The sequence below is a fragment of the Anomaloglossus baeobatrachus genome, chromosome 6 (assembly GCF_048569485.1).
Source record: "Anomaloglossus baeobatrachus isolate aAnoBae1 chromosome 6, aAnoBae1.hap1, whole genome shotgun sequence".
In the NCBI taxonomy this organism is placed as follows: domain Eukaryota; kingdom Metazoa; phylum Chordata; class Amphibia; order Anura; family Aromobatidae; genus Anomaloglossus; species Anomaloglossus baeobatrachus.
In genome coordinates, this window is record NC_134358.1 from 115,781,515 (window position 1) to 115,809,244 (window position 27,730).

The following is a 27,730-nucleotide window of genomic DNA, read 5'->3' on the forward strand; positions in this document are numbered from 1 at the left end:
TATTTGAAAAATTCTAATAAAATACTCTTTGATAAAAAATAAATTACATCAGGCAGCACATAATTATTCTGTGCTTTTATACCATCACACCATTCCTCTAAATTGAGCAGGGGTTGTGCATGCTCAACTTTGGATCTCAAAAAGACAGTCGGATAGGCAAGCACTGACCTCGGCTATATTCATCAGTTCCATAGACTTTGAATGGAGCAGGAGCTTCTATCAGCAACAGAAGACACAAAACCACAGTTCTGACCATCACTGGGGGTTTCAGCAGTCAGACCATCACCAAACTGTTATGACATATCCAGTGGATAACTGATAAGTTGTATTTATAGAGCTACCCCTTAATATAAGAGTGTTAAGGCCCCGTTACACGTAACGACATATCTAACGATATGTCGACGGGGTCACGGAATTCGTGACGCACGACCGGTGTTGTTAGTAACGTCGTTGCGTGTAACAGCTCCGAGCGAGTGTTAACGATCAAAAATACTCACCTTATCGTTGATCGTTGATATGTCGTTAATTTTCAAAATCTCATTGGTCGTTATGGACGTACGTTGTTCGTAGTTCCTGAAGCAGCACACATCGCTACATGTGACACCCCGGGAACGACGAACAACAGCTTACTTGAGTCTTCCGGCAACGAGGTGGGCGTGTCTATAATGCAGATGTTCTCCGCCCCTCTGCTTCTATTGGTCGACCGCTGTGTGATGTCGCTGTGATGGCGCACGAACCTCCCCCTTAACAAAGAGGTTGTTCGCCGGCCACAGCGACGTCGCTAGGAAGGTAAGTACGTGTGACGACTGTTAGCGATATTGTGCACCACGGGCAGCGATTTGCCCGTGATGCGCAAACGACGGGGGCGAGTACGCTCGCTAGCGATATCGTAGCGTGTAAAGCTCCCTTAAGAGGGGTTATCCACTACTAAGACAACCCCATCTCGGTCCTCATGTTTGCCCCCATTAATATAATAAAGCTTAGGCACACCTCCGGTGACAGCCCCGTTTCAGGAGTGTCGGCACTCACTCTCCTGATGCTCACGGGAGGTTATGTCAAGCGAGCGCTGCACCCAACCACCACCGGCTTCACTGTTTCCTTCTTTGGACATAGAAGTAATCAATAGATGGTGAGTGAGAGCCGCAACTCTCACTTCCTCTTGATTATTTATTTATTTTAAGGGGGGACAGTAAAACTAATGGTGGTTGGGTGCAGGGCTCGCGGGATGTAACAACCTCACTGGGTGGGCGAGTGCCAGCACTGATGAAACGGGGCTGGCACCGGAAGTGAGGAAAAGCTTTTTTATTTTAACGCGGTGTAAACATGAAGAATGAGAAGTGGTTGTCTAAGTAGTGGACAACCTCATTAAGCTATTACAGGAATACCCCCTTAATTTGACAATGTACTACATTAAGTGAACTTCTCATATTTCTCTTCATTTCTCTTCCATTTTTCGGCTTATAGTCGCTATGTAAATATTTGCAAGGTATTCAGTAGAAAACAAATAGATTTGTACAATAGAAAGTAAACAAGGAGAAGCGGGATGCAACTGCAATATTTGCTTCCATGTCTGCAACACTGAATGATGGTAGCAGACATGACAAGAAACCTATGTGGTCTCTTCACTCTCTTGAAGCTGCCCTCTGTAGCGCATAGGCATACAAACACTAAATAAGGGTATTATGGACCTGTATTACTGCTATTGAAAATAGAAAGATTAGATACTTAGTTGATAAAGTGGCCTGTTTATGAGAGCCCGGCAGCCAGCGACAAGGCGTATCTCTTTGCCGGATTTGTATCCATGATAATGCCTTCAATTTTTAGGGGCAGACAGGAACTGGTTTATTTTTCATTGTATTTACAGTTTGCATCTGTTCACACTTGTCTGTTAGGTGCGGGTCAGTTTTTATTTCACATTATGGTATCTAGAACCTCAGTTGTCCCTATGCCCTGAGCTTCACTATGTGTAATTGATTTACAAAATGTGTTGATGAATCTGAATAAGATCATAAAAGATGTAATAAGAAAACTCATTTTACAACCTCCTCACAGAATATGCATGACAATGTAAAGTTCCATCAGTTTCATAATAAATTGGACAATCTATTCTACGCTGCAGAACATATTGTACACAAGCACTTTAAAGATATTGATTTTTTCAGCCATCTTCCTAACATGCTGCTTTCTAATTCAGGTATGTTCTTTGTTTAATTACTTAGTGAAAAAGCCGCGGATATGGGGACAGTGAATCAATTTTGTCGCTGTTAATTCAGTCTGTATCTCAAACAGAGTGTTCTCCAATATAAGCAATAAACCTTCCTGGGAATTCACATTCTTTTGATTCATAAAATATTTTTTCATTTACTCCACAAAATCAGATATAAGAAAAAAGCAAAACCGAAAACAGGGACCAGCGCGCATGTTGATATCCAGTAGTGTTCAAAATAATAGCAGTGCAATATGACTAACCAGATTATTCACGGTTTTTGGTATACATCATATTACCACATGTTAAACAATTTACCAGTTGGTGGAGTAGATGCTTAGAAAACCCCCAGACTCGGCATTTATGATCTGCAGGTCTCTGAGTCTGTGTATTTGGATAATGGTGTTCACAATAATAGTTGTGAGGAGTTAAATGAGTGCGGTCACTCATTCTGTGAAGAAACAGGTGTAAATGAGGTGGCCCTTATTTAAGGGTGAAGCCGGCACATGTTGTACATGCATTTCTCCTTGAAAGCCTGAGAAATATGGGTTGTTCGAGAGATTGTTGAAAAGAACAGCGTACTTTAATGAAAAAGTTGATTTGAGAGGGTAAAACTTTTCAGCTGCCCACGCAACGCTTCCGTGGCTATTTTCTTGAAGTCAATCACATCAACCGCAGGCGATTCAATGAAGCCAGTCCACTGGCAGATAAATAGCGCCTGCCGCCGTTACACCCCCGAGCTTGCAGTATTGCTGACCCTCTGTCCACTGACCATCCTGTGTCATGACACCCCTCCTCCGAGCCTGCCTCCTGTGATCCTCCCGAGCGCTGCAGCACTGACGCTCCTCCCTGACGAGATATTATAAGACGCACTAGGACTATAAGACGGACCGTCATTTTAACATTAAAAAATATTTTTTCCTATTTTCCTCCTCTAATTTTGATGTGCGTCTTATAATCTAGGGCGTCTTATAATACAAAAAAATACAGTAGATAGTAGTAATAGATGTAAAAATCAGGGTGCTTAGTTGACATTTTTCAATAAAAATTTTTTAAAAGCCAACAAGGTGTACCCAATCAGGATGGTCCCTAACTCTAGTGACTAATAACGCTATGTGCCAGCTGGCCTCAAATTTGATTATAGTCTGATAATGATCACACGGTGACTGTGCACCCACACATTACAGTTCGGTTACATTCTGATGAACACTCACGTTCTGAACGCAGCATACTGTTGCTGCATCCAAAATGCTGCGTTTTAGAGCACAAGCAAAATTGGATGGGATTAATAGAAATCGCCTGCCCTCTATGTTTTTTTTTTTTTATGCTGTATAAACTGACCTGCGGTGGTGAACCGCCCCCGTGACAGCGGCCGAGCCGCTCGGATTCGGAGCCGCGGTGGCTCGAGGGGTCTCCGGACCCGGGAGTTCGCGCGGACACTCGAATTTAAAAGAGGGGGGTATATATGTACAGGGGATGTGAAAGTTCGTGACGCCACCCACGGTGCGTGGTAATATAGGAGACCACCGCTGCTGTTGGGGAGCACAGTGGCGATGGTGTAGCAGCAGGATGTTTAACCCGTCCGTGGGTAGGGGGTTTGTGCCCCGGGGCCCGTTGGGTGTTGGTGAGTGGGGTGCTGTTGGGTAGAGGAAAAGGGGCTTTTCAGCATACTCCCTCAGTCCAAGAATAACAACTCCGACAGCTTGTAAACCAGAATTCTGAGCACCACTGCAGCATGGAGGGAGCATGTGTGGATCTGTGCTCTTGGTGTTGCTGTTAGCCTGTGACCTTTTCCATGGCACCTTCTCACTAGTTGGACCCTCAAGCTTGAAACTTTTCGGGACCCGGTCACCCGTATGGCTAACGGTGTGAGCTTGCTCTCAGGGTTCACGCATAGGATTTTTTTGGACTGTAATTTGGAAAGTCCTATCCCATCGGTGCACTAGTACCCCGATTTTGGAGCGGGTTGAGGATGAATCTTGAAGTCTTCACCCCCGTTGGGTATATTACCAGGATGCGTGAAGCTGCTTCCTGTCCTAGGGTCCACGTACCCCATCGTGCCCTGGCCCCTGCCCGGTGATGGCCCAAGGCCGCTGGCTGCCCTCCTTGGCAGTCCGTGCCCCTTGGCGCGATCTCCTGCGACCGGGGTTCCAACTCCTACAAGGCCCAGACCAACGTCTGCCACCTAGTAAACTTCAGGAGCCCTGCTCCGGACCAGTGACCTCTCCCTCTCGGAGAGTTACCTTCCACCTCCTGCTCCTTTCACTCCTGTTTCACTTCTCTGTCACTTTCTCACTTCTCCCCACCAACCCCCCATGTGGGCGGCCCTATTCCCTTTAGGCCCCCCAATGGTGTGTCTGGTGGGTTCGGTGCAAAGTGTTTCTAGGATTTTGACTCGCTAAGCTGTTAGCAACACCAATTGACCAGGACCCGTAACCAAAGAGGAGTGAATACTGTGCAGAAGGGCAGATTGCACAGTACCCTGTGATGACCTGATAGGCCAGGGCGTCACAGTACAGTTTTCCAAGTTGCAGGAAGTCAATTTCTCTTGAGGGTACACTCAGTTTTCTAAGCCGATTTTCCCCATAGGCTTCCATTAGATGCGGAAAATCCGCAGGTAAAAGACACACATACATTTTTAGTGTGTTTACAAGGCGGAAATACACCAAAAACACATGTAATCTGCACCTAATGATGTCAATGCCAGGAAGTTTCAAAAACAAAACAACTTTATTTAAAGGATGACACACCAAACAGAGCCAAAAAAACACAATAAAAACACAGGATCAAAAACGCAATGAAAAAAAAACGCAGATAAACTAAAAGGTGCGGAGATGGTGCAGAAATTCAGCAGTGTCAAAAACTCAACGGATACTGGATGTAGGAACATAGCCTTATACTAACAGGTACGCTGGCCCATGTTTTCAGATTTGCTTTAGTTCTTTGTACCTTGTACATTTGGAGGTCTGGCTGCCCCCTTGAGATGAGCACCCTTTATTGTCCGCTTGACACAGGCTGCTGTAAGCAATTTCAGACCCACGTCCTCTCCCCAGTCTATGTTTTAGATGCTCTTTGCACCTCACTCAAATCAAAAAATCAAATCAAATCTTTATTTTTATATAGCGCTAACATATTCCGCAGCGCTTTACATACATCAGGAACACTGTCCCATTGGGGCTCACAATCTAATGTCCCTATCTGTATGTTTTTTTGGAGTGTGGGAGGAAACCGGAGTACCCAGAGGAAACCCACGCAAACACAGGGAGACCATACAAACTCCTTGCAGATGTTGTCCTTGGTGGGATTTGAACCCAGGACCCCAGCGCTGTCAAGACTGGAGTGCTAACCACTGAGCCACAGTGCCGCTCTAACTCAACATTATTGATGGGGCAATGCTAAAATAATTGGTAAAATGAACCAGGCTTGTGTGTTATTTTAGCATAAACTAATGATGTGTATGTCAGTAAAGAGGTGGTGTAATGGATAGGAAATTGTAACTATGTAAGCGCTGTGCATTTTCTTGAATAAAATGCTTTGGAAATATCTATTAGTAACGCACGTGCTCTTACCTGTGCTCCACACCGCCTCGTCTTAGGTAGGTCAGCAGGGCCTCGGAGCTGCTATTGGATATGTGAACGTCAGTGATGGTGTTATTTAGGATGTTACTGAAGCTGCTGGGCTGCCACAGATCCACCTGCAGTGCAAGAACTCAGCTTTCAATCACATTTATGTATCGTACACAAGGACACAAACACATATCGGGGACCAGGATCACTCGAAGGGGAAAGGTCTTACTGTGATACCAAAAAAAGTGTCCCTATTGCCTATTAATTAGTGTCGAATGGATTACTTGGGATTCAAATTTTCTGGCATCGACATTTTTTTCCAAAAATTTGATTTGTGGCAAATAAATTCACAACATATTGAATGTGTTGGAGACTAGTTATTTACTCAGGTAGAGATTGGCATGGATATATTCTGTGTAGTTCGAACATGAAGACTGACAAATGACACACACACACACAGACACACACACACACACACACACACACACACAATGTTTTTTCTGGGGTCTCTTTCCTTTAAATTGCAGTGTTAAGAAGGTACCCGGCCACCATACTGAAAATTAATTTTATTCCTCCTGGGAGACACTGGCTTTCTGTCATACAGGAGTGCCAGTAATGCCTCTTTCACACATCAGTGAAAAACAACTTTTTTAACTGATATTTTGACGGTGTATATGGCACTCCATGTGCCATGATTGTGGCACACGTGTGTTCTCGGAGTGCTATCCATTATAGCACATGAAGGTCCAAAACTTTTTACTTACCTATCCCTGCCACTGCTTTCCATGGTGCTGATGTCGTCGGTGCTGAGGTCACACTTGATCCAGGTCCGTAGTGCAGTGAATATGCAATGAGCATAATGAGTAGGCACTGAAGCATGTGACAGCAGGGCCGAAGACAGCAGTGCCAGGGACAGGTGAGTATAGTAATTCATTTTTTTAAAAAACAAGTATTTTCTGGTGTTCTTGTCACACGGATCTCATCACTGTGTGGTCCGTGTGACATCAGTGCTTCCGGAGAAAAACAGACTTGTCTCTGTGTGGAACACACGGAAACGCGGGTGCTCCATACGGACACATGGTGCTCGAGAAAACACTGATGTGTGCGCAGACCCATTGAGTTTAGCGGGTCTGTGTATATCTATGATTCCGGTACGTATGAAAACGGCATCATACATACCGGAACCACTGACGTGTGAAGGGGGCCTAACACTCACAGCACTGAGCGGTAGCTGGAAGCATGCCCCATCCCGACATTGTGACTGAGAGCCAGCTCTGAACTGATGGACACTCAAACTGATGGGGATAAAAATAATTTCTGCAAAAACCTGACTGTGTGTGATCTACCCTTTTACTCTGTTTTTTTGAAGGCACCATGTGGTGGCACACAAAACAGTCTGATTGGGAATACACTTACCCATGAATGTGGCACTTAGCAGGAGCTACAATATAGATATATCCGCTTTTACAAGCCTCTGCTGAGAAAAGCCTGGTACACTCTAGCTGAGAAAAACGCCTTGTCAGCAGGCTATGCATAAACTCTCCAGGATCTTGCAGCACCAACATTATATCCATGAAAACATTATTAATTATGCAGTATGCATGCTTATGCTTATTCTTTCACTGTCTTGGAGGAATTAGAGTAGATATGCAAAGAACATTAGTAAATCGTCCTACTAACTACACAATGATATTTACTTGGTCTACAAGAGCTTAAATGGTATTCCGGTTTAAGGGCATCTGTCACTAGGATCACCCCTCCTAACTGTCTATACCTTGATATCTTGTATATTGTCACCCCATGAAATACCCAGACTACAGAAGTCCAATATCAGCGGATTTCTCAGCTTAAAAGCACATGCATTGCAACTTTCTTTCAATTGCTTGCTACCCTATGCTGTCATTAAAGGGGTTATCTAACCTTTAAGAATTAATGGCTTATTCTTAGGCGGGCTTTGCACGTTGCGACATCGCAAGCCGATGCCGTGATGTCGCACGCGATAGTCCCTGCCCCCATCGTAGGTACGATATCTTGTGATAGCTGGCGTAGCGAAAATTATCGCTACGCCAGCTTCACATGCACTCACCTGCCCTGCGACCGTCGCTCTGGCCGGCGACCCGCCTTCCTCCTAAGGGGGCGGGTCGTGCGGCGTCATAGCGATGTCAAACGGCAGGCAGCCAATAGCAGCGGAGGGGCGGAGATGAGCAGGATGTAAACATCCTGCGCACCTCCTTCCTTCCGTAGAGCCGCCGGCGGCAGGTAAGGTGAAGTTCCTCGCTCCTCCGGCGTAACACACAGCGATGTGTGCTGCCGCAGGAATGAGGAACAGCATCGTACCTGTCGCGGCACCGCCATTATGGAAATGTCGGAGCCTGCACCGCTGATACGATAACGACGCTTTTGCACTCGTTCATCGTATCATCTAGGATTTACACACTACGACATCGCAAGTGACGCTGGATGTGCGTCACTTTCGATTTGACCCCACCGACACGTGCGATGTCGGTGGGGTCAAATCGAAAGTGACGCACATCCGGCGTCACTTTCGACATCGTTGTGTGTAAATTCTAGATGATACGATTAACGAGTGCAAAAGCGTCGTTATCGTATCATCATTGCAGGCTCCGACTTTTCCATAATTATGCGGCCGCGACAGGTACGATGCTGTTCCTTGTTCCTGCGGCAGCACACATCGCTGTGTGTTACGCCGCAGGAGCAAGGAACTTCACCTTACCTGCTGCCGGCGGCTCTACGGAAGGAAGGAGGTGGGCGGGATGTTTACATCCTGCTCATCTCCGCCCCTCCGCCGCTATTGGCCGCCTGCCGTGTGACATGGCTATGACGCCACATGACCCGCCCCCTTAGGAGGAAGGCGGGTCACCGGCCAGAGCGACGGTCGCAGGGCAGGTGAGTGCATGTGAATCTGGCGTAGCGATAATTATCGCTACGCCAGCTATCAGAAGATATCGTACCTGTGACAGGGGCAGGTGCTATCGCGCTCGCCATCGCAGCATCGGCTTGCGATGTCGCAACGTGCAAAGCCCGCCTTAGACTAATGCATCAATATTAGTAGAGATCTGACCATCCCCCACTAATCAGCTCTCAGTGGAGGCTGCAGCGCTCTTCAATGTTTATGTCGGTTTCAGGCTTTTTCACATCTATATTTTTATAGCAGATGTCCAAATGGAAAAATGAGCAATAACTTGCTCTGCGACTCAATAAAATACAGTGCAGGTGAACACAAACCAGCCACTTCTACTCGCTACCAGGATCACACATTGCTGAACTGATAGCATCTCACAGTGAGTTGGATTGGACTATGTGGTATATATACAATAGCACCAGAATCTCCTACATGATGTATATACACCGGCCCCAGCATCTCCTATGTCACGTATATACACTAGCCCCAGCATCTCTTATATGGTACATGTACATCAGCTCCAGTGTCTCCTATGTGATGTATATATACCAGACCCAGCATCTCCTATTTCATGCATTTACATCAGCCCCATGTAAATTTAGATTTTTAGAAGCAAAACAGTAACAATGCAGTAACATGACAAGAATCTGCATAACTAATCATATGCGAAATAGTTGCAAGTCAAATTTATAAATGAAATAGCCAAGATGATTGTCTATAAAATGAAGGTAGTCTCACATTCAAAGTTGTAGTAGATGGTGAGATACGGAGCCTGAAGGTCAAAAGTTCAAAACATTGTTACCCTTTTGCTCGTCAGTAAATTTCTATGCAACTGTAAGTCTCAGGTGAGGAGAGTAGATGGCCGGTCCAAGGATTGCAATGCGATCCTCAGGAAACTGGTATGGCAGTCTGACTGCACTCAATCACTGACACCAGCGCAGAGGGTGTATGTATCCCAGCTTCAGAGAGGCGACTGGAAATCTTTTGCAAACTTCGGGCTGTTATGTGAATTGCATGTCTCTGAAGCCGGCACACATTCAGCTAGCTTCAGAAGCTCAATAACGTACTGTAAGTGAACAATGCAGTGGGCATGCGCAAGTTTTCTATAGCACTGACAATGACGCCAGCACTTGTAAGTCATGCTATCATGCCCACAGGGGCATAATAACATGATAGGTGGGCTGAGCAGTCTGGGGAACTAACGCCCCATCGATAGGTTAAGGTGGTCATTTGCATATCATGAACGGACTTTAGAAATAAATAGATCTTTAGAAAAAGTATGTGTGCAATGTAATAAAGGGACTGTTAGGAAGGGAATAGTAGAGGGAGAGTAGTAGTCAGGCAGGGTCAAACCGGGTAATGCAAAACACAGATAGAATCACGCAGGCAAGGACGTAATTAGAAAACAAAGCAGAGGTGAAATCCGGATCGGGGAGCAAGGTACATAAACAGCAGGCAGGAGGGTAGTAAGGAAACAAAGTAGAAGTCAGAAGAACACCAGAATCACTGAAAAGAACAAGGCAGGACAGGAACCAGGAATACACAATTATCTCTGGCAGTGGTCAGCAGACAGGAGGGGAATTAAGAAGGGTGTGGTGTCTTCCCATTGGTTGTAGCTGAATGATGGTAACTTCAGCTGGAAGACACACGCCACTTACAGTCAGCCAGTGGTACTGCACATCCCACTGAAACCCAGCCCAGTGGATGAGCGGAGCCTGCGCCCACCAGCACCGCTGGCTTCGACTCTTCTCCCATCACGAGCACTATCCACGGCAGAAACACAGTGTCGCCTGGTGATCGAAGTAGAAGTCATTGGAGCGGACTCCAGTGGTGACATAACCCATGGGCAACCTAACATATTCCCTTTAAGAACTCTCCACAGGTATTCAATAAGGTTTAGAACTGGACTCATTGCTGGCTACTTCAAAACTCTCCATCACTTTGTTTCCATCCATTTCTGGATACTTCTTGAAGTATGTTTGGGGGTCATTGTCTTGCTGGAAGACCCATGACCTAGGACACAAACTCAGGTTTCTAGCACTGAGCACTACATGGTGACTCAAAACACTTTGGTAATCTTCAGATTTCATGATGCACACAGTCAAGACACCCAGTGCCAAAAGCAGCAAAACAACCCCAAAACATCATTGAACTTTCACCATTATTAACTGTATCTACTGAGTTTTTTTTCTTTGTAGTCCTAATTTTATTTTTGGTAAACAGTGTAATGATGTTGTGACGACATGGACTCTCAGTGCCTAGCATGGGTTAACTTTCTTAAAATTCAGCCAGACATGAAGACAGTTTATTTATAGATGGGGGATAATCCCTCATTGTTCTACAATACTCTTGGGAGTTTAGTATTGAAGTTTTTGTTGACTCAGGTAATTGTTTTGGCCACTGAAGGCCAGACACCCATTGTATTACAATGTGTTTGCTGGATGCGATTTAACTTCTCTGTCTCTCCCTTGTCTCTGCCATGTACCATTATTACTGGGATATTATGGATACAGCTTGAAATCTAGCCAATAGGAGCCCAGTCTTATCCACCAATTGTGAAGACCCCAATGGTCTGAATGGAGAGCTCAGGGGTATAAGAAGGACTGTCCTTTGCCCAGAGAGACTCTTGCTACATGCTACCAATCTAGGACCTGCAGATCCGATTGGCAAGCCATAGCCAAACCTGGATTATAACACTATATGAACTTCAGCATCGAATGCAAGGATTCGGCTTTGATACCAAGGACTACCTAAGGAAGGAATCCAGCTTGGGACAATCCAGTCATCTGACTACAGACTTTGCGGACCTCAGTCAGCTTCCTAAATCTGGCATTATTCCATTCTCGGTGGGTGCCCGCCAAAAGCGGGGTGCTGCTGGTTTGGAGTAAGTAGCCCTGGAAGCTCTGAGGCAAGGACTTTCTAAATCCCTGGTGAGCCAGCGGAAGGGTGAGACTCTATTGTCTGTTACAATTGTGTGTTTTGCTGGTTATGTGCTATGTGCCGTTAATTGTTTGGGGATTCAATAAAGTCTTAATATTGTGATTCCCTTACCCTGTGTTGTCTGAGTAGTGTTCCACCCACGGTTAAGGAGGTCGGGCGTTCAGTTGGGATGAGCCCTGGGCCATGCTGTCTTTCTAAAGGCGGCTGGGCCAGCGAACGAGAGCACCGACTGACCCCCGTGTCTCCACAGATGTGCTTTACCAATAAGCTCTATCTTCTGTCTACAAGACGCTTTTCCAGAAGAAATTTGACTTACTCACATTTTGGCAGACATCAGTCTAGTTTTTTTATGTCTCTGTCAGCAGTGAGGTCCTCTGGGTCTGCTGCCAATAGCATTTCATTTCATTCAAATGTCAACGGATAGTTTGTGCTGACAATAATTCACCCTGAGGCTGCAGGACAGCTTGAATCTCTTTGGAACTTGTTTGGGACTGCTTATCCACCATTCGAATTATCCTGCATTGCAACCTTTCATCAATTTTTCTCTGTCATTCATGTCCAGAGAGATTAGCTACAGTGCCATCTGTGGTAATCTTGATTATGTAGTGCACCGTGGACAAAGGAATAAAGAACTGTGGAGATGGACTTGTAACCTTGAGATTGTTGATATATTTCAACAATTTTGGTTCTCAAGTCCTCAGCGAGTTCTCTTCTCTTCTTTCTGTTCCCCATGCATAGTGTGGCACACACAGACACACAATGCAACCATCAAGTCAACATCTCCCCTTTTTATCTGGTTTAGGTGTGATTTTCATATTGCCTACACATGTTACTTGCTACAGGTGATTTTGGACTGGTATCACATGCTTGAAACAAGGTTGTTTACACACAATTTTGTAAAGGTGCCAAGAAATTTGTCCAGCCCATTTTGGGTAGTTTGTGTGAAATTCTGTCCAATTTGCATTTTTCTCTCAGATTTTTTTGTGTTGTTTCAATACACACAAAAAAGTAAATATATGTATAACAAAATGTTTAATTGTAATATTTTTCTAGTAGAAATACTTAATTTTCAGGAACAAATTCAAAGGTACTAAGACTTTTGGCCATGACTATATGCTTTGATCCAAACAATTCCATTGCAGCTCTGGCAGTATGCTTAAGGTTGTTTCCCACAGGAAGGTGAATCTACGCCCCAGTCTCAAGTCTTTTGCAGCCTCAAACAGATTTTCCTCCAGGATTGCGGTGTATTTAGGTACATTGATCTCTGACCAGCTTCCCTGTCCTTGATAAAAATAAGCATTACCACAGCATGATGCTGCCCCCATCATGTTTAAGAGTAGGGATGGTATTTTCAGGGTGATGTGCCGTGTGTTGTGAACATTTAATAAACTTACCCAGGATAAATCGGTAAAATACAGAAAAAACTGCAACTGACTCAGCTGGTTCCTGTACAGACAAAAGATTTGGACCTGGCAGTCAATTGTGGTACCTATGTAGGCTAGAATGGCCCTAACCTCAGACTAAACGTTGGCAACTCGGACCTTTGCTACCTGAAAGGCCATCAATTGCTTTATGTACAATCTAAGGAACCGGAGGACAGAGAAGAGTACAATTTACATTCTGAAAGGAAGGAGTGCTGAGATAATAAGAGATCTCAAGGATAAAAAACACAAAAAATATAAAACAAAGTGAAACGATAATGAACGTTCTGCTAGATTGTATACCGTTTACTTCACTCTGCATCTATCTTCTGTTTGCAGCTAAGAAGAGCAAAGAGATAAACCCCAGCTAGTCTTACACTGACTAACATATACAACTGTAGAATGGCTGGACATCCAAATTAGAATATCACCAATAATAAATGCTACCAGGGAGAAGGTATATATAGCCAAACCCAAAAGGTGATTGGAGAAACAAATGAGTAAATAAAAAACATATTTTAATCTAAATGACTAAAGCAAGGATAACATATTAAAAACACCCAAAGAAAAGATGTACCCACTATGGCCCAGTGGACAGACAAGCCATCCACAAAGCAAAAAGTTGTAGGTTTGAATCCTGACATGACACAGTGTTAGTTTTCCATTACACACAGTGTTTTACATTTAGACCAAAAAGTTCTACTTTGTTCTCATCTGACCAGAGCAAATTTTTCCACATGCTAGCTGTGTCCCCTACATGGGATGTTGAAGACTACAGCAGAACGTTTTGGGCTAAATGCAAAACTCTATGTGTGGTGGAAAAATAATTCTGCACATCACCCTGAAAACACCATCCCCACTGTCAAACATGGTGGTGGCAGCATCATGCTGTGGGGACGGGAATCTGGGAAAGGGAAGCTGGTCATAGCTGATGAGAAGACGGATGGTGCTAAATGTAGGGCAATCCTAGAGAAAAACCTGTTAGACGCTGTAAAAGACTTGAGACTGGGGTAGATTCACTCTCCAGCAGGACAACGACCCTAAACATCCTGCCAGAGCACCAATAGTATGTTTTATATCAAAGTATATATATGTATTTGAATGATGCAGTCAAAGTCCAGACCTCCATTACTTTGAGAATAAGTGGCAAGACTTGAAAAATGCTGTTCACAGACATTTTCATCCAATCTCCCTGTACTAGAGCTATTTTGCAAACAAGAATTGGCAAAAATGTCAACCTCTAGATGTGCAAGGTTCGCAGAGACATACCCAAAAAGATCTGCAGCAGTAATTGGAGTGAAAACTGGTCTTACAAAGTATTGACTCAGGGGGCTGAATACTAATCAATGTCACAAGTTTCAGATTTATAGTTTTAAAATATTTACAAAAATTATATAAATTATGTAATTTCCTTTACACTTCACAAATATTTGCTACTTTGTTTTTGTATATCATATAATATTTCCCAAAAATACATTTATGTATGTGGGTGTAATGAGAGAAAAATGAGAAAAAGGTCATAGAATATGGATACTTTTTCAAGGCACTGTGTATCTCTGGTTGACAAAGACAGAAAAAGACGCCAGTACAGGAACTGTATTTTCCTTTATGCAGTCTCATAGCTCAAAATAATGCTGAATTCCACCTGCTTTGGAGGTATACTGCCTCTTATCTCTTGCGCTCTGGTGCTGCTGCACCACTTGCACCAATAATATGTCCACCCTTGTTAAATATATACAGCATGTCAAATAAGTATTCAACACATCACCAATTTTCTAAGTACATTTATTTCTAAAGGTGCTATTAATATTAATTTCTCACTAGATGTCAGTAACAATTAATCCTATCCACACATGCAAAAAAAAAAAAATCAAACCATAGATGTCCATAAATTAAATTATGTGTAATAATGAGAAATGACACAGTTTATTGAATACATGAAGAAAGAGAGGTGCACAAAGCCATGGAAAGTCATAGCACCAGATGAAACCTATCAGTATTTAGAAAACAATCCTGCCACTTTGTGAAAAGTAATATCAGTTGGTTCAATTGATGGCCTGTAAAAAAAAACATGTTTCATTATCAAGGTGCCACACAATAAACATCTCATGATAGCTAAAACCAGTGAGCTGTCTCAAGACCTTTGCACCCTTACTGATGACATTGGCTACAGAATTTCTAAACTACTGAAGGTTCCAGTGAGCACTGTTGGGGTCATAATTCGTAGGCGGAAAGAACATCAATTCACCATAAACCAGCCACTACCAGGGACTCCCCGCAAGATTTCAGACAGTGGAGTGAAAATGATTATCAGAACAGATGTCCAAGAGCCAAGGACCACCTATGTAGAGGTAAAGAAAGACCTGATATCAGCAGGTACAATTATTTGAAAGAAAATAGTAAGTAATGCTCTCAACCTCCATGATGACCTGTATACATTCTCATGTATGTATGAATTAATGGCTGTCACAAACCACCGGGGGGGTCACTCAAAAATCCCCCGCGCTGGCTACCAGTACGTCACGATCGGGGGGTAACAAGTGGGGGTCACCCCTCCTTTATACCTCCCGACCGACAGACAGAGCACGTGACGCGCTCTCTAGCGCCCCTCTTATAGTCGGGCCAATTATGGAATTGCCCGACAATAAGCAAGGGGGCCGCTATACTACTTATGCCGATTATTGAAGGGTCCCCGGTGAGAGTAAGGTATATATTCCCCCGACCTCCGCGGGCGGAATATATAAAATCTCCCCGGATCTCACTGGCCTCCCCACAATAATCCTTGGCACAATTCGCTGCCACCAACCGATTTACGGTAACTATTAGCCGAACACACAGACGTGGGATTCAAGATCGAGATAACAGAACAGCCCAAGATTAATTATATAATTTAATCAGCCTAAAGCACACTAGAAACTACAATATATACAATAGGGAATCTACAGAATATACATATGTCAGAGTACAGTTACAGATAAAGCATGGTTTTCAAACAGGTATGCAATTCAATCAGTTACCTTGTGCGTCTGGCCACAGGGGGGCGCTGTAGACCAGGTTTCCAGGAACTCCCTCACAGGTCTTTCCCAACCAGGCCCCCGAGCAGAAGAACACTGGAAAATGGCCGAAGTAGGGTTATCAACCTGGGCAGATCCAGGTCCCCTCCTACCTTAGTGACCTCACAGGGAAGCACTGCCACTCCCCCTGCATGGATCAGAATTATCCAGCAAAGGGGATATTGGCCATAACTTTGCCTGGGAGCGTCGTAGGCGGACGCCAATGCTCTCATTGTGACAGTTATGAATTTAGCTACAGAACGAGGGGACTCATGACCTGTCTGCCAGTTCCCCATTGGCTGATATCACGCCTGGGGCATTTCCCAATGTCCTGCTCCCATAAAAAGGGGGTGCCGGCATCGTCCACATGCGGAGACACCATTTTTATGGTTGCCATATTTGTCGGAAATATGGCTTGCGAGATATGAACCATTTTTTACTGGAGTCGTTCTGTCTGCTAGTTCCATAGCCTTGCTAATGAGATACAACTCTTGTTACAGGGTGACGGCAGGGAGTCATCCTGTGTCCTTTGTCCTAAAGCCACCTAATTTCCATATCACAGGACATGGCCATGGAGTTTGTTGCTAAACCAGTTGTGTGAAGGAAAGGGGGGGTGACACCAGGAGAGGGCTTCCTGACATACTTGAATATCATGATTTATCGTCATATCTCCGGATTTACCTCACACCTCCCCCCTTTTGAGGGCGCTAGGGGGCAGCACACTCCGGTGTTCCCCCGTGCGCCCGTCCGCGACCTCTCCTTGTCGGGACAGCCCGTCTGCGTTACCGTGGTCACGGCCCCTTTTGTGGCGAATGGTGAAGTTGTATTGCTGGAGCGCAAGGCTCCATCGCAACAATCGCCCATTCGTCCCAGAGACGGTGTGCAACCAGCTGAGGGGATTGTGGTCCGTCTCCACGATGAAGTGGCGCCCGTATAGATAGGGTTGCAGACGCTGCAGGGCCCACACTATGGCCAGGCACTCCTTCTCCATCGTGGAATAGGCAACTTCCCTTGGTAACAGCTTCCTGCTCAGGTACAAGACTGGGTGCTCTTGGCTCGCAGAGTCCACCTGGCTGAGCACCGCACCGAGGCCGAAGTCACTGGCGTCGGTCTGTACTACAAACGGCCGCGTGAAGTCGGCTGCCTGTAGCACGGGCGGGCTGGACAGGGCGTCCTTTAGGGCCCGGAAGGCTGTCTCGCAGTCCATTGTCCAATCGACTGCAGAGGGCAGCTTCTTCTTGGTGAGGTCCGTCAAGGGCTTTGCCAGGCTACTATAGCGTGGAACAAACCTCCTATAGTACCCGGCGGTCCCTAAGAAGGACATCACCTGCTTCTTGGTCCTGGGGGTGGGCCAGGATGCGATGGCTTCCACTTTCTCAGGCTCGGGCTTCAGTGTTCTCCCACCTACCCGGTGACCGAGGTACTGGACCTCGCTCATGGCCAGCTGACACTTTCCCGGCTTGATGGTCAAACCTGCCCGGTGGATCCGCCTGAGCACCTGTGCTAGATGCTCTAGGTGGTCCTCCCAGGTGGGACTGAAGACGGCAATGTCATCCAGGTACGCGGCCGCGTACCCTTCAAGTCCCTTGAGCAGGGTGTTGACCATCCGCTGGAAAGTGGCAGGGGCATTCCTCATCCCGAATGGCATCACCGTGGACTCGTACAGTCCAAATGGGGTAATAAAGGCAGAGCGTTCCCTGGCCTTGCGAGTCAGGGGGATCTGCCAATATCCCCGGCTCAGATCCATGATGGTCAGGTACTGAGCCCCGGCCAACTGATCGAGCAGGTCATCGATGCGTGGCATTGGGTACGCATCGGCGACCGTGACCGCATTGAGCCCCCTGTAGTCCACGCAGAACCGAGTGGTTCGGTCCTTCTTAGGGACGAGGACTACAGGCGAGGCCCAAGCGCTGTTGGATGCCTGGATCACCCCCAGCTTCAGCATCTCGTCAATCTCCTGGCGCATGTGTTGCTGCACCTCCAGGGAGACCCGATATGCTGAACGCCGGATCGGGGGATGATCCCCAGTGTCCACGTGATGGACAGCCAAGTCAGTCCTTCCGGGCTGGTTGGTAAACAACCCCCGGAAGGGGTGTAGGGTGGCCCACAGCTGGGACCGTTGGTCCTCCAAGAGCTGGTGGCCAACCTCCACATCCTCAATGGATCCGCCTGCCCTAACCTGGGCTAGCATATCCAAGAGGGTTTCCGCTTCTCCCTCCTCGGGCAGGTTGCACACGGGGAGCGCACATGCCTCCCGCTCATGATGTGCCTTCATCATGTTCACATGGAAGGGCTTCCGCCTTCCACGGGCAGGGTCCAGGGTGACCAGGTACGTTACAGGGTTGAGCTGCTGGTACACGAGGTATGGGCCTTCCCAGGCTGCCTGAAGCTTGTCCTGTGGTACGGGGACCAGTACCCACACCTTTTGACCCACTTGGTAGGTCCTCTCACAAGCGTTCTGGTCGTACCAACGCTTCTGATCGGCCTGGGCTTGAGCCATATTGTCGTGTACCAGTTGCGTCAAGGCCTGCATTTTGTCCCGGAAGCGCATGACATACTCGATAACCGACACTCCAGGGGTGGCCAAATCCCCTTCCCAAGCCTCTTTCACCAGAGCCAGGGGGCCCCGCACACGTCGCCCGTACAGGAGCTCAAACGGTGAGAATCCTGTTGAGGCCTGTGGAACCTCCCGGTAAGCAAATAACAGGTGTGGGAGATACCGCTCCCAGTCACGCCCATGGGAGTCGACCAACATCTTAAGCATCTGCTTTAAGGTGCCATTGAACCGCTCGCACAGGCCATTAGTCTGTGGATGGTACGGGCTGGCCACCAGATGTCGCACCTGGACCTGCTTACAGAGGGCCTCCATCAGCTGGGACATGAATTGGGTCCCCCGGTCAGTGAGCATTTCCTGGGGAAAACCCACTCGGGAGAAAATCTCCAGCAATGCGGTGGCCACCTTGTCAGCCCGAATGGACGACAAGGCCACTGCTTCTGGGTACCGGGTGGCATAGTCCACTACCGTCAGTATGAAGCGTTTCCCGGAGCTGCTGGGGATGGCCAGCGGGCCGACCAGATCCACAGCCACCCTCCTGAAAGGCTCATCGATGATTGGCAGAGATACTAGTGGGGCTTTGGGGCGTGGCCCCGCCTTCCCCACTCTCTGACAGGTTTCACACGAACGGCAGTAGGCAGCCACATCGGCCCCCATTTTTGGCCAGTAGAAATGCTGGTTCAACCTGGCCTTGGTCTTAGCGATCCCTAGGTGTCCGGCCATCGGAATCTCATGTGCGATCCGCAACAACTCCGTCCGGAACGGATAGGGTACCACCAACTGTCGGTCCCTGGGCCACGCCTCCGGTGAACCCTGCTGGACCGTGGCCCGGTACAGCCGTCCTTGGTCCCAGACCACTCGCTCCGGGTCCGAGTCCGAGGGAGGCTGTGCCGCCTGCTCCTTAAGAGCTTTCAGGCTGTCGTCAGCTTCTAACGCTGCCTGAAACCCCTGACTAGATGTGGCCAGAATCGACGAGACTGTCACATCTTCGGTCAGTACCCCGGGACCTGTGTCCTGGCCTCCACCTGACTCGGCTGCCACTGGGTCAGAAGGGGAAGAGCTATCGGACCTCTGGGAGGCCCCTTGGCTTCCAGCACTCCCACTGCGGGTGACAGCGGCCACAGCCGCTGCGACCGTGGGTCGTGCCTGCTCCTCCTCCGTTCCTGACCAAGTCGCCGGTTCAGGCAGACCTACCTGGCTTCCTGACACCCCGGTTGTGGGGGAACCATGCACCGAGATCTTACCTGGGAGCACTTCCGCTCCTGGACCGGCCCCAATCTCACCTGCCTGTTCCCCTCCTGCAGCAACAGAACCCCGCTGTGAAATCTCTGGGGACCCCACATTTGCTGTGGTAGCCCCCACCCCACACACTGGTCCTCCCCCTGCAGCACCCTGCTCTCTGCTTATCCCTGCAGAGGGCAACAGATCCCAGCTCACAGGCTGGTTACTTGTAGAGGCATTGTCACACCTTTCTCTGACCCCCTCCCCTGTCACAGCTGCAGCTGAGTGTGTGTCTATGGTGTCTATGCAAGCAGAAATATCAGAGTTCACTCCCTCCTCCCTTACATCATTCATAGATAACACATTAACATTGTCCGGAGGCATGTCAGTACTGGCTGAAGGTTCAGCCCTTGATTGGGGCCCAAACTGGGAGGTTATCTGCCCCAAATCTGTCCCAAGTAGCACGTTTGCAGGGATCCGATCAGTTACCCCCACCTCCCTCACCCCTCGCCCTGCGCCCCAGTCCACATAAATGTCAGCAACAGGCAGCGCCGGGTCAATGCCTCCAATCCCGGAGACAGCGAGGGTTTTTCCAGGGATCAAGTCTCGGGGGGACACCATCTCAGGCCGCACCAGAGTCACCTCCGAGGCGCTGTCTCGCAGTCCTATGGTCACAGACCGGCCGACGGTGACAGGTTGGAAGCTGTCCAGGGACCTACCACCACCCCCACCCACACAATACACCTTGGGCGGCCCTTGGGACGGGGACGGAGCCGGGGCCTTGGGACGCTGAGGGCACATGGCCTTGAAGTGTCCAGGTAGGTTGCACTGGTGGCACCGTCTTGGTTCTGCCACGGGCCTGGAGAGGGGAGTTGAGGGGGACACCCCCTGCAGTCTAGGGGCAGGTGGGGCAGTCGCAGAATTCATCTTACCCCCTCTCCAGGTGCTGCTGGTGGCCGCTCTCCTGGCCTCAGGGGCCCGGTTGTTGGTGTAGTCATCGGCAAGGGCAGCTGTAGCCGTGGACCCCTTTGGCTTCTGGTCTCGGATGAACTGGCGGAGATCCTCAGGGCAGTTCCACAAGAGTTGCTCCGTGATGAACAAGTCCAGGATCTCCGGTCCGGTGGAAAGCTGCAGGCCTTGGGTCCAGTGGTCGGCAGCTCGGGCAAGTGCCCGCCGGTGGTCAGCCCAGGAGTCCTTTGGTCCCTTCTGTAGGCTCCGGAACTTCTTGCGGTAGGACTCCGGGGTGAGGTTGTACTGTTGGATCAGGGCCCGCTTGATGGTGTCGTAGCCCTGATCTGCCTCAGCAGGCAAGTCCCCAAGGACATCCAGGGCCTTACCCCTTAAACGGGGGGTCAGGTATTTGGCCCACTGGTCCTTGTTCAGATGGTGCTGCAAGCAAGTCCGTTCAAAAGCAGTCAAGAAAGAGTCCAAGTCTCCATCCTTCTCCAGCACTGGGAAGTCCTCAACACGGACCTTTGGAAGTTTGGTGTCTTGAAGGTCACGTGTGGCTGATGAGGGCCGGAGCTGAGCTAGCTGCAGCTGGTAGTCACGCTCTGCCTGGCGCTCTTCACGCGCTGCCTGCCGCTCCGCAGCCTCAGCCTCACGCGCTGCTTGCCGCTCTGCCCTGCGCTCTGCCAGGAGTCCCTTGTAGCCCTTCTGGTCTCCAGCCTGGAGAAGGGCCATAGCCATTTGAAGAAGGCTATCCGAGCCTCCCAGGCTCGGTGGAATGGCACGTGGTGATCTGCGGCCCGCTGCGGAGCCTGGTGCTTCACTGTCCATTGCAGAGCGGAGGGCTGGCATCTGGCTCGTTGAGGACCCTTGGGTGAGCTGCTCCTCATCTTGTCCATAATTGCTAGGTTGTGCAATGTCCTCTGCAGAACGGTTTTCTGGCGTCGAGCTCCTGGAGGACTCGTGGGCAACCTCCTCATTACTGCCCACAGCACCGTCCTCCCTCTCTTCGGCTCCTGCTTTAGCATTGGCCAGTTGCATAGCTCTGCTCCTGGTGCCATCAGCCATTCTTGCAGACTTTTGGTCACTGACACAGAACTGACACCTGATGCCTCCACACACCTTACAGTATCTGCACTCTGACACTCTAGTGTTGAGCTAGTCTGAAGACCCCAGCAGCCACAGCTGCTGCAGGCAGTCTTTAGTGTCTGGGAGTATGGGTCTCACACTCACACACACTATTATCTCGATCCCACCGCTATGCCACCAATATGTCACAAACCACCGGGGGGGTCACTCAAAAATCCCCCGCGCTGGCTACCAGTACGTCACGATCGGGGGGTAACAAGTGGGGGTCACCCCTCCTTTATACCTCCCGACCGACAGACAGAGCACGTGACGCGCTCTCTAGCGCCCCTCTTATAGTCGGGCCAATTATGGAATTGCCCGACAATAAGCAAGGGGGCCGCTATACTACTTATGCCGATTATTGAAGGGTCCCCGGTGAGAGTAAGGTATATATTCCCCCGACCTCCGCGGGCGGAATATATAAAATCTCCCCGGATCTCACTGGCCTCCCCACAATAATCCTTGGCACAATTCGCTGCCACCAACCGATTTACGGTAACTATTAGCCGAACACACAGACGTGGGATTCAAGATCGAGATAACAGAACAGCCCAAGATTAATTATATAATTTAATCAGCCTAAAGCACACTAGAAACTACAATATATACAATAGGGAATCTACAGAATATACATATGTCAGAGTACAGTTACAGATAAAGCATGGTTTTCAAACAGGTATGCAATTCAATCAGTTACCTTGTGCGTCTGGCCACAGGGGGGCGCTGTAGACCAGGTTTCCAGGAACTCCCTCACAGGTCTTTCCCAACCAGGCCCCCGAGCAGAAGAACACTGGAAAATGGCCGAAGTAGGGTTATCAACCTGGGCAGATCCAGGTCCCCTCCTACCTTAGTGACCTCACAGGAAAGCACTGCCACTCCCCCTGCATGGATCAGAATTATCCAGCAAAGGGGATATTGGCCATAACTTTGCCTGGGAGCGTCGTAGGCGGACGCCAATGCTCTCATTGTGACAGTTATGAATTTAGCTACAGAACGAGGGGACTCATGACCTGTCTGCCAGTTCCCCATTGGCTGATATCACGCCTGGGGCATTTCCCAATGTCCTGCTCCCATAAAAAGGGGGTGCCGGCATCGTCCACATGCGGAGACACCATTTTTATGGTTGCCATATTTGTCGGAAATATGGCTTGCGAGATATGAACCATTTTTTACTGGAGTCGTTCTGTCTGCTAGTTCCATAGCCTTGCTAATGAGATACAACTCTTGTTACAGGGTGACGGCAGGGAGTCATCCTGTGTCCTTTGTCCTAAAGCCACCTAATTTCCATATCACAGGACATGGCCATGGAGTTTGTTGCTAAACCAGTTGTGTGAAGGAAAGGGGGGGTGACACCAGGAGAGGGCTTCCTGACATACTTGAATATCATGATTTATCGTCATATCTCCGGATTTACCTCACAATGGCCCTATATAAGTGAATATATTATTATAAATATTATTATTATTATTATTACACACTCACCATGCAGTCTCTATTGCTGAACAAAAATCATGTTCAAGCACGTTTGTTTCCTCAACAATGTTTAGACAAGCTTGTGAAATACTGGGAGAATATAGTCTGGTCAGATGAACCTAAAATTTAACTCTTTGCATGCCATAATACACACTATGTTTGGAGGCCAAAAACCAAGGTATTTTACTACAAAAACACCATACCAACAGTGAAGATTGGATTTGGGAACATCATAGTTTGGGGCTGTTTTTTAGCACTGGCAAACTTCTTATAATCGAAGCAATGATAAATGGACAAATGTTCCAAGACATTCTTGATAAAAATCTGCTGCCATCAACCAGGATGATGATCATTCCAACAAAACTCTCAATTAATTACAGAGAAAGTCAATAAAGCTGTTAAAATGGCCTAGCCAATCACCTGACTGAATCCAATAGAAAATTGTATGGAACAAGCTAAAGCCCAGAGTTTGTAGAAGGAGTCCACAGAACTTTCAGGATTTGAAGAGTGCTTGTGTGGAAGAAAGGACTAAAATCATACCTGAGCAATGCACGTGACTAGTTTTTCCATACAGGAGGCATCTTGAAGCTATCATCACCAGCAAATGCTTTTGTACGAAGTACAGTGGTACCTTGCTTAACGAGAACAATCCGTTCTGGGACTGTGCTTGTTAATCAAGGTACTCGTTCAGCAGAGCAAGATTTCCCATAGGAAATCATTGCAATGTTGACGATCCGTTCCACAACTTCTAAAATGTCCCATCCTGGTCCCCTATTCTATCATTCCACACACGTACAAACATGTACAAACACACACAAACACGCACAAACACACACAAACACACACAAACTCACACAAACACACATGCACACACGCACGCGCTCATATTATATGCTCACCTTGCCTTCCGTTCCATCGCCGGTCTCCTGGGACTTGCTGTTCTCTGGTACGGGGCCGGGCTGTGTAATACGTTACCATAACGGCGAGGCAGGAAGTTCCCGGCCAGAGCGCTGACGTCAAAGGCAGAGCCGCTTGCCTCTGATTGGCCAGCGCTCTGCCTTTCATTAGCGATGACAGGAAGTTCCTCCCTTGTTGCTATGGATGCAGATACACAGCGTGGACTGGAGCGCAGCGGCGCACTACAGGACCCAGGAGGCCGGCGATGTAACGAAAGGTAAACATATTATGTTATATTATATGCTCACCTTACCTTCCGTTCCATCGCAGGCCTCCTGGGTCTTGTAGTTCGCCGCGAGGACGTCGCGATGTACCCGGAAACAACAAGAACCATGAGACCGGCGGTGGAACGGAAGGTAAGGTGAGCATAATACTGTATGTGTGTGCGTGCGTGTGTGTTTATGCGTACATGTGTGTGTTTGTGTGGACTGCAAGAGCGGGTCAGAGTGCGGTGGATGGACGAAACCGGAAGTGTGTGCGGTGAGAATTTCGCTCGTACAGCAAAGCTTTCTCGTAAAGCGGGTTACAAATTTACAGAAAGCTTTGCTTGTTAAGCGAAATTCTCGTTAAGAGGGTTACTCATTATGCGAGGTACCACTGTATTAAATACATTTCAGTAAGCGTGTTTAATACTTTTTCCCTGTGTCATTTCTCATATTATGCATCACTAAAAATATGGACATCTATGGTTTGATTTATTTGCTTTTGTGAATTGGATGGGTTGTTAGCGACATCTGGTGATAAAATTATGTAGTATGATGGAAATCTATAGAGAACTTGATCATTTTTTCCACCATGCCCCCCCCTTCCAACCCAGGAGGTCTGGGGGGGCTGGAAAATTACTGAAATTGATAGAAACAGCCCTTAAATGGAATGGGAACAGCATGAAGAAGATGGCTGGACACATCTCTAACTTCCAAGTCACTGCTGGAACGTTAAAAAGGAAATAATTAAAAAAAAAAAAAAGTGTGAAGTCCTCCCCATTTTTTGATAACAAGTCAAGAGAAAGCAGACAGATGCGGGCTGGTATTATAAGGCTGGGAAGGTCTATCGTTATTTGGCCCTTTCCAGCTTAAATATAGCAGCCCACAGTTGCCCCAGATTTGAAACATCAAATTAGACATTAGTACATCTATTCGCAGGCGCCAGGTGACTAAAATGCTTATCAGAGCTGCTGGGTCACACTGAGTGCAGTGGTGAGCGGGCATCTCTGATGAGCATTTTTGTCGGACCCGGCATCTGTGAATAATTGTATTTTACTGCTATTCAGTTGCTAGAGTTGCAGTCCTGGACCGTGGATTATGTTGGAGCTTTAATACTTTGATGAATGAGGGAAAGTGTGGGGGAGTCTATGCAAATAAACTATTTTTTTCCGGTTTCTGTGTGTGTTTTTTAACTTTACACTTACTAGATTAATAATGGGGGTGTCTAATAGACTCTTCTCCATTACTAACCCCTGGGCTTGATGTCAGCTGACATTACACAGCTAACATCAACCCCATTAACCTATTACGAGGATTGCCGTTGCACCAGGACAATCGGGAAGAGCTAAGGCGAAGTGACCGCCAATTCTGAGGCAGCTATAGGCTGCTATTTTTAGTCTGGGAAGGGCCAAATAACCATAGATCTTCTTAATCTGATATTACCAGCCTCCAGCTGTCTGCTTTACTGTGGTTGGTGATCAAAAGTAGGGAGGACCCCATGTTGTTTTTTTAAATGATTTATTTATTAGGTGTCCAGTTGTGCATGTTTCTTCAGAAGTGTCTTTAGTTCCATAAAGATGCGGTACCACATCTTTATTTATTAGGTTGAACCAAGTTAAATAGTATTTAGCCTGGTTTAACGTAAGATATAAATATATTAAAAAAAAGATGCCATGGAGTCCCCCTTATTTTTGATCAGCAGCCAAGGTAAAGCAGACAGCTGCAGGCTGCTCAAGTGTCGAGTATCGAGCAGTGCCAAGCATGCTCGCTCATCACTAGTATAAAGTATGTCCACCCATATCCTGTCCACCGCCATTGACTTGAGAACGGCGGCAGCTATAGGCATAGAAGTGGTGTTTAGGTATGGTAAAGTAGCCATGCGCTTCGCAATGAAACCACCTATAGCGCCACCTGGTGGAAAACAACGGAGTTAGCATTTTTATCTCGGAAACGGAACGAGATAGAGAAAAAAAGTGAATTAAAAAATTGTAGGGCATGATCAATTCAATATGAATCGACATCTTGCATACAGAAATGCTATGATATGAAACCCATGACTCCCCCAAAACATTGAATGCTGGTCATGCATATGGCGCTCATTTCACTTTGATGCTCAAAGTGGCCACCGGCAGCTGCAATGCACATCTGGACTCTGGACAGCATACTGTATCTTGCTCCACGTTGTGCAATATGGTAGGTGACACGTTTGCACAAGCATCTGTGATACGGCGTCATAGGTCCTGCAATGTTGGTGGAGGGGTCGCATACCCCTGCTGTTTGATGTGACCTCACAGAAAGAAGTCCAATTGGTTCAGGTCAGGTGAGAGTGGAGTCCACTCCACGCAACCACCATACCCAATGACTTGTAGGAAGGTCTCCATGAGGTATCGGTTCACGTCCATAGCCTTGTGAATTTTACACATTCTAATCATAGCATTTCTGTATGCAAGGTGTTCATGTTGAATTGATGATGCCCCACAACTTTGTAATTCACTTTTTTTCTCTATCTTGTTCCGTTTTCGAGATAAAAATGCTAACTCCGTAGTTTTCCACCAGGTGGCGCATTAGGTGGTTTCATTGCATAGTGCATGGCTACTTTACTATACCTAGACACCACTTCTATGTCTCTAGCTGCTGCCATTCTCAAGTTAATGGCGATGGACAGGATATGGGTGGACACACTGTATAGTCATACTGCAATGACAATGATGAAGGATTTTTATTCCCGGGCAGTCCCAATAAAGAATAAAACCCTAAAAGCCACATACAGTTAGGTCCAGAAATATTTGGACAGTGAAACAATTTTCGCGAGTTGGGCTCTGCATGCCACCACATTGGATTTGAAATGAAACCTCTACAACAGAATTCAAGTGCAGATTGTAATGTTTAATTTGAAGGTTTGAACAAAAATATCTGATAGAAATTGTAGGAATTGTCCACATTTCTTTACAAACACTCCACATTTTAGGAGGTCAAAAGTAATTGGACAAATAAAGAAAACCCAAACAAAATATTTTTATTTTCAATATTTTGTTGCGAATCCTTTGGAGGCAATCACTGCCTTAAGTCTGGAACCCATGGACATCACCAAACGCTGGGTTTCCTCCTTCTTAATGCTTTGCCAGGCCTTTACAGCC

At 47.2% G+C, this 27,730-nt stretch overlaps 1 protein-coding gene across 2 annotated transcripts in view; it reads right to left on the reverse strand.

Moving 5' to 3' along the window:
• CPA6 (carboxypeptidase A6) overlaps positions 1-27,730 on the reverse strand; it is a 314,881-nt gene that overhangs the window by 37,941 nt on the left and 249,210 nt on the right. The window contains exon 3 of one of the 2 annotated variants that reach the window (XM_075316307.1): positions 5,776-5,900. The exons of the other annotated variant lie outside the window; for it this stretch is intronic. Coding sequence (XP_075172422.1) covers positions 5,776-5,900 — 125 coding nt within the window. The remainder of the gene's footprint in view (positions 1-5,775; positions 5,901-27,730) is intronic. 2 annotated transcript variants of the gene reach the window in all.